We start from the raw sequence: 8,189 nt of genomic DNA on the forward strand, positions 1-8,189 counted from the left end.
CAATTTCCCACTAAGTAAAATGGATCATTTTTTTAGGTCCAACGCCTTAAAATGATCACCTCTTAAAGTAAAAAGAATCACTTGATAAAAAAGAACTACGTAGGTCTGATTTTCTCATCCCAAATTGAGGAATACGTAGGAGCAAAGGGAAACACCCTTGTCGACCACAAAAAAAAAGAAAAATATAAAAAGGGTATAAAGGATATAAGAACATAAAAGGGAACATAAAAATCAAAGTCATGTTTGCACATTCGATTAAAGGCTGCCGTCCCTTGAGACGGGCGTGTGGGGTGCTAATACCTTCCCCGTGCGTAAATACAACTCCCGAACCTTTCACTAAAAAGTTCGTAGATCGCGTCTTTTCCGGTTTTTCCGACGTTTTCCTCAGATAAACGTTGGTGGCGACTCCGCGCGTATTCCTTTCGTGGAACACGCATCCCGCGAGTCATGCGTCGCCCTCCCGCCGAAGGGTAGGTTGCGACATTTGGTATTGAAGAAGTAATTATTAAGGGTTCAGTGAAGTTGGAATGTTGTTGTAACTAGGTTGTTGTGCAAATCTTGGCTTACCCTAACAAAGTAATGTTTGAATGTATGCGTTTAGGAACCCATTAAGATAATGTTTTCGTCTTTATGCTCCCTAGTTTGGTTTGGTTTTAATCTTGTCCATGTCTCGAACCTGAAACCATTGACATGGTATTGCAATAAGCAAATCCATTAGTCCAGGTTGAGGATAGGTCTTTATGCTCCTTGGTGTTCTCTGCCTTTTGTTCTTTGGTGTTGAAGAAGTTAGTATTAAGGGTATACTGAAGTTGAAATGTTGTAACTTGTTGTGGAATTGTTGACTTGCCCTAAGAAAGTCTATGACTTGCACTTAGCTTGTTACAAACTTCAATTAGTAGATAGTGACAAAATGACAGTGATTCTTTTCTTACTCTTTCTGCAAGACTATGACTATCAGTGGCTTGACCTCTTGTTGCTCTAACATGAATGTAATCCTTTGGAGGCTCAGGAGGTTTTGAGTTACTCTTGCTCTGTTTCTCATCATTTGCATTACGATTATTACATTCTTTGGACTCTTCCTCTACCTTCACTTGGTCATTTTCATTCCCCTCACCTTTGTTAGGGTTACTGCGCTTTGCATTTGAGTCTTCGCTAGTTTCCCTAGCCTGAAGTGAAAGACCCTTTGGGATTCAGCAAATGCCAATTTGAAACACAAGCATTAAAACAAAAGAATTTTGACATTAAAAAGTGCTTAGCATAGGGGGGTTGGTAGAGGTTGATGTTTATTTGGCTTTTCCTTTGGATTTTCCTTTTCTTTTCCTAGAATTCACATACGGGGAAGGTTTCTCCCCAGTGTCTCCATTTGGTGTTTGTTCAAAGATTGTGGACTCCTCTTGAGAATTGGCCACTTCCCTTAGGTCATGCAATGGAGAATTGTTGTTCTCCTGAGTACCCATTTGAGATCCAAACACTTTGAGTGATGGACTACTTGAGATTGTGGGGATCTAGTTCATGTTCACATTTAAAAAAGATAGTAAAAATTCTGAAAACTTTTCTTTATACAAGTTATAGACCTATAGGTGTATGTGGTTGACCTATGATGTAGAATACTATAATTAATTGACAAATGAGAGCTGCTTCGAATCACAATTTGATGGCGATGTCTTTAGTGCTGTTTGAGATGCTTCTATGGTTTGACAGACGCAACAAGTTATTCATAAGGCAATAGACTAGTAAGGTTGCTAAGGTAATCTCAGTTATATTACTGGGAACATGATTATCATGTTAAAATTTTCATTTATTTTCTGGTGAGATTACATAAGAAATAGGCCTTGTGTAAAATTTGAAGCATATTATAATGAAAGACTTGTTGTCTCGTGGGACATGTATCAACTTTTGTTCTCAAAATGTTTTGCGGAATTAATGACATTGTCAATAGCCTTTGATATGTTGCCCCTGTATGAAATAAAAATAGAGAATATCAATGACAAATGGAAAGAGTACAGCAGAGACCAAAAAGAAAATGCTGGAAAAAAATACCCCTAATGAATTTTGTGTGATAAAGCTTTTAATTTTTAGTGGGATTGATGAAATTCACTGATTTTAATTACTATTATGGGTATGATTATTCATTTCAATGATGGCCATGGCTTTTGCAAATATCGTTGAAAACCAGTTTTTCTCCTATTGAGTTGGCTTAAGATGAAATAAATTCAAATTCTAAAGGGACTAATCCCCTGCAACTAGGTGATCATTAGAGTTACAACTTTGAGCATTGAATATATGGTTCCCATTAATTTCACTAAGACTTTGAGATGGTTGTTCCTCCGTATGACAAGAACCATTATTCAAGTGCATATCATTATGGTGATCATCTACTGAAGGATCAACAGATGTGTTGGAATCCTTTGTTTGGCTATTAGTTTTTTGTTTTTCTTCTATCTTTTGTTCAACATCTTTTCCATCCTCAACTTCTTCATTCTCCGAGCTCTGCCCAAGTTGAGATATCATATTTTCTATCACACCAAAAACACTATTAACAGCCACTTGGGTGGAATCATCCATCCCTGCCAAGGCATCCAATGCTTGAGAAACACTGAAGGCAGGGGCATTAAAAGCCAAATTGTTAGAGTGGGTCTGGTGTGAAACATGCTGCATATTCTTATTATCTTTTTTCTCACTATTATTACCTTCCCTTTCTATTGTTTGGTGCTTAGAGGACATAGAAGGTGAAGAGGGTTCTTCTTTTGCATCAGTTGAAGTATTTTTACTATGATCGCTAGAGAAATCCTGACTTTTTTGTTCGTCCTTCAGGATAGTGTTTTCCTCCTTTGGGTCTGCTTGAGCTATTCCACTGTTTTGGCTTTTCAGGATAGTGTTTTCCTCCTTCAGGATAGTGTTCGTCCTTCAAATTTAAACCTAAACATATGAAAAAAATTGAAGTCCTTAACTTCTAATGCTAAAATAACAATTGAATTTCAAAACATGTGTAGTTTTGTTTAAATATAATTTTCAATGATTCATAATTTTTCACCATTTTAATCTCCTATGTAAAACATCAAGTGTCAACATTTACACAACTACGTAATTTGCTTTGTACTAATATTGACCAATCAGTTTCCCTTAATTTGCAGGACTACCAAAACTATTGAGCGATACCATCATAGCTCTTTAACTCCTCAAGACGAATACATTGAATGTGAAACTCAGGTACGCATGTGTTCACTAACTCAAGTTCAATTAAACAGTTTTGCCTTGTGTCTTTTAAAACTATTTGTCTGCTAGTTACTCATGCTTTCTAAATTTTTAAAATTCCTACATGAGATTTTTTTTTACAGCTACGTGGTATAATTTGATCTATGATCCTATGAAACAAAAATAACAAGGGTGACAAAGGACAATAATCAATATTAATTTGTACAAAAAAAAAATTCCAGAAAGCTTGTGAAATTAATTAACCTAGTATATAAGACAAGGCTTTGTTCTTGTTGTTGCAATGTTGCATGCTTGTAAAATTAAGCACACTTCCTTCTTCCATCCATTAGTAGTGAATTATTTTTCTTAGAAAGAACTAATGCAAAAAGATAGCCTTGTCTACAACAATATAGTATATATATATATATTAATCTAAGTCTTAATGATATGATACATCTCTATATATAACAACAGTCAATTAATTTGATCTTGTTAGTGAATATTTATGAATTTTTTGTTTTGGCAATCAGAGCTGGTACCAAGAGGTGTCAAAGCTAAAGGCAAAGTATGATTCTCTTCAAAGGACCCAGAGGTAATCACTTATGCCCCTACTAAAGAATAGACTTGTTTTAATATATATCTAATATCTAATACCTTATGATGAATATATTATCATGCTTTCAGCAATCACATGCATATGTATCTTAATCACAAACAAAAGGATTTAATTAATATAGTAACAGTGGTTAGAAAATCATAACCACCCATGTAAAGTTAATTAACTTTCCAATGTATTGTTGTTTTAGGCATTTGCTTGGGGAAGATCTTGGACCATTGAACATAAAGGAGCTGCAGAATCTTAAGAAACAGCTTGAAAGGGCTTTAACACAAGCAAGGCAAAGGAAGGTGCAAACACATATTTGTAGAATTTCTCTTTATTGCTCTATGGATTCTTGATGGTACTATACCTTAATTAGGTTGTAAAGCATGTGCCTATATACAAGAACTGAATGCAATCTTTCCAGTACTTTAACTAGACTATGCATCATACAGTTTGTGATCATATATATATATATATATATATATATATATATATATATATATATATATATATATATATATATATATATATAAGTGTATGTGTACGTATAATCACTGTTTCCATATGATATAAGGCTGAGGTAAGGGGAAAAAAGGATATAGAGGAAGGAGTTTACTTGCCAAAAGATATGTAAAGTTAGCTAGTTTTTTTATTTTTCTTGTCAAACCCCTAATTTGTACTTCTACAATGAGTTAATATCAAAACATTCAGGGGAAGAAAATTAAATTTATGAAAATTAAACAAAGCATATACTTCCTTCAAAGTATTTATCTCATTTTTTACTAAAATCCCAACTTCAAGATATATAGAGGAAATCTTGATGCATGTTACTAACATCTTGTACAGGTTACAAACATGTGTAAATCCTTTCTTTTTACATAATATATATGATTTTGCCTTTCAAAAAAGATAGGAAATCTTAATATTGATGAATGTAGCCATTAATGAATGTAAAAATTCAAGGTAAAATGTATTTATTTATATAATTTAAATCTCTTCAAAATAAAAGATGCATTTCTTAACCGTGCAACAAACATGTTAATATCTAGTCAATTTCTAATATTCAGTAAAATATACTTTGATTGAATGTTCTCCAGATATTGATCATTTTATACAATAATAGAAATTGAATTAATTCTAGAATTCAAGAATAGCAGAGGTACATAAATGAAAGGCAACACAGGGTGTTTCACAGATGCTGCTATTTTCTTTCCTTTTTTTACTCTCTCTAATTCTGTTCTTTTGGCGATATGGGTTAACTTGCTGTTTTGGTTTCTTTTTATTCCCTTAGTCTGAAGTAAGGATGGCCTCCTATGAAAGATATCTGTAGGAAACCAAAATCATGATTTGAAAGGATATGAGAAATAAACCTTACTTTGCCAATCTCTCGTCCTTGCTGTCGATGCCGAGGGACAATAATAGTCATTGTATTAGGTTGTTGCTGCATAAGGGCATTGTCAACACCTAATATTAGTGCAGAGAAAGCAATCAAATATAAACATACTATAGGAAATAGAAATTAATGAGTATCAAAACAAGGACAGTAGCAAACTAATTCCACCAATATAAAGTAGTCTTGAAACTAATATGTAGAACAGTCTGTAAAGGACAGAAGAAACATAGAGGTAACAGTATAAAGCTTGTAAAATATATGAATTCCATGAATTTAAAATGACACAAAAGGAGGCCAAAGTATGAACAATCTATAAAATATGAATTCCATTAATTTAAAATCACACAAAAATATGAATTCCATCAATTCCATGAATTTAAAATCCAGAGGTATAGAAGAAGGAACTGAGTTTCTTCTTGTCGACTATGAATAGAAGAAGCCATCCAAACCTTGTTTTGTCTAAGCTCTAGTCTCAGATTTTCTATATCAATTCTACCTTTTTCCTTGACTCCTAAATCTTCTATTACTAAATGAAAAGCAGTGATGAGACAAGATTAGCACAGAGGTTGTTTTAATCATTTATCAGTACTGAGTGTGGCAAAGGTGTTACCTGTGGCTTGGGTTCCAAAAAGCTTTGCTTGCTAGCAGTTGTTTTCATTTCTAGCATCACTTTGGTTGTAGGTTTTATGCTAGGCACAAGTGCTTCTGGATAGATATTTGGCTCAATATACTCTAGTCTATATGGCTGCATCGAAATGCAATCGTGTTCCATGGGAAGCAGCCAAACGTATAGGAGGTAGTGGATCATCTCTATATGTTTAAATCATGGACATGGATTAAGGCCAAAGCGGATTCTGCTTCTTTATCCTCCTATGATTGGTTGTCAGACCTGAGGGTCTATTTGATGTCCTTGAGATAGTTGGGATGAGCATGTTCCTTGATTGTTTGGGGCAATGTTTGGGTGGTTCTTGTCTTGCTTTTGGAGGGACTCCAACCCAACGAGAATTTGGGAGGGAGTTGATTGTATAGTGGGGTTTTTTGCTTTTAGTGGTATACAGGTTTTTGGTTGGATGTTAATGATGTTGGGGTATGTTAGGGTAGTGAAGCTTTACTGGTAGGACCAATGGGGACTTTCATGAGGACTCTTATGTTTTTGTTGTTGTGCAAGGTTCTCCCCACTCCTTGTGGGTATCTCTCTGCACTATATATTAATATTATTATTTGTCTTCCAAAAAATGAACTTAAAAAAACATGAATTTGAGAATTGAAAAATACAAATTTTAATTTGAAAAATTGAAAATGATAAATCTTTAACTTGAAGGACTAAAAATATATTAAAGAAAAAAATACGGAAAAGTGTAAAATTTAGGGTGTAAAAGTTATAATTATGAACAAACCTGAATTAAAAGCAACATTTTTTCATAGAAATTATGTTTGTACCATTTTCTAATAGCTAAGAGAAATAAGAAGAGCAAAAAGGGAAGTGTAAAAATCAAATGAATGATATAATAGAAGAAAAAAATGAATTTAAAAAACTTATAAAATCTATTCATAAGAATAATATAATTTTTTTTCAAGCTCACTCCAGCCCACTTCCAGCAAGGCAGCGAGCGGTACCACATATGCTTTGCTGCCAAGTCTCGCAATATAGACAAGTTATATAATCATAAGTGTTATATAAAATCTCTTGGAGGTTTAGAAGGCAAGAAAAAGATCATCGACTATACCTAGGCTTGAAATTGAAAGTACAACAAGCTATTAGTTAGCCATTTAGTTATTCCAGGTAGCACCAAATCATCTAGCACTGTAATCCAATGATTAGAGGCATGATAAGGATATCGCAAGCGGCTTATAATATACTTAATTTCAAAGACTTGTTGAAGAATCAAACGGCGATTTCTTAATTATCTCATGCCAAAATATATATGCATTGGACTACATTTGCTAGCTATACTAAATATAATTAACCATCAAATAACTAATAATATTGTGACTAATGGACATAATATGTCTAGCCAGATTCACCAGCACTATTGTATTGTGAACTTGATATATCCATTTAGCCTTTCTTTCTTTGAGTGATTGCTAGGTACCCTACACTCTAATATTGTGTGATCAAGGGAAAGAGTATGTGTGAAGTAGTAAATAAAGGACCTATTTTTCTCTCTTTCTTTTCTCTCCTTCTTGTGCTTCTCAATGTGGTTCTTCTCAGTTTAAGTAGATGAGGAGGAACACTAGAGAGTGGAGAAAAAAATAATTCATTGACAAACAAAGAGAGAGAGAGAGAGAGAGAAACAAACGAATCACTAGAATTTTAAACTGCTAGTCCTTTTGCTCACTCCTTTCCCCTTCTTATTTTATCTTTATGCGAATGAATCAACACTACCAGTTGGCTTTGTGTGCGTGTGTGTACTAAAATGTCCATTAGTGTAGATTGTAGAACAAGAGTGTGTGTGAAAGAGAGAGGTTGTTTGTGGCAGCATAACATTACCAATTACCATAGATAATAATAGGAGTAAGTGTTATCTCTCGATAAAATCTAATTTTGTTGCTTATATTGTGTTGTATTCCTTATGACCTTATCTATGAATCTTGGGAATGGTCATTGTTTTAATAGGGTCAAGCATACTCATTACCTGCAGATATACAGTATCTTGATGCTAGATGGGAAGTTCCTGTTGTGCTTCCTCTGCGTGATTGTTTTGCCCAAGAGATCAACATGCTATGCCGCCTTGATGGGTTTGTAGTCCTCTAGATATGTCATCAACATTTAAGAGAATAAAAATTGGCATTTTTGTTTGTTCTATTTTATGTTTTGTAAATTTCAGAGAATAAAAATTGTCTTCTATGTTTATCAGACTGAATTATATAAATCTTGCTCAATGAATGTGTCTCGCCTCTTTTTGGAGGGCAGTCTAAAGACTATAAAGTTAATTGTCATAACCTTGGAAAACATTGAATCTAGAGGGCAATTTCACACTAACATAGAAAAGTGTATAT

The 8,189-nt window shown here is 33.9% G+C and overlaps 1 protein-coding gene across 1 annotated transcript; it reads left to right on the forward strand.

The window, feature by feature from the left end:
- The first annotated feature begins 2,772 nt into the window (after positions 1–2,772).
- LOC100805717 (agamous-like MADS-box protein MADS3) lies at positions 2,773–7,944 on the forward strand. The gene is made up of 5 exons (XM_003535186.1): positions 2,773–2,801; positions 3,135–3,210; positions 3,726–3,787; positions 4,002–4,101; positions 7,807–7,944. The coding sequence occupies exons 1-5, from the start codon at positions 2,773–2,775 to the stop codon at positions 7,942–7,944; spliced, it is 405 nt and encodes a 134-aa protein (XP_003535234.1).
- Positions 7,945–8,189: the final 245 nt, after the last annotated feature.

This window comes from Glycine max, chromosome 10 (assembly GCF_000004515.6).
Source record: "Glycine max cultivar Williams 82 chromosome 10, Glycine_max_v4.0, whole genome shotgun sequence".
NCBI lineage: Eukaryota > Viridiplantae > Streptophyta > Magnoliopsida > Fabales > Fabaceae > Glycine > Glycine max.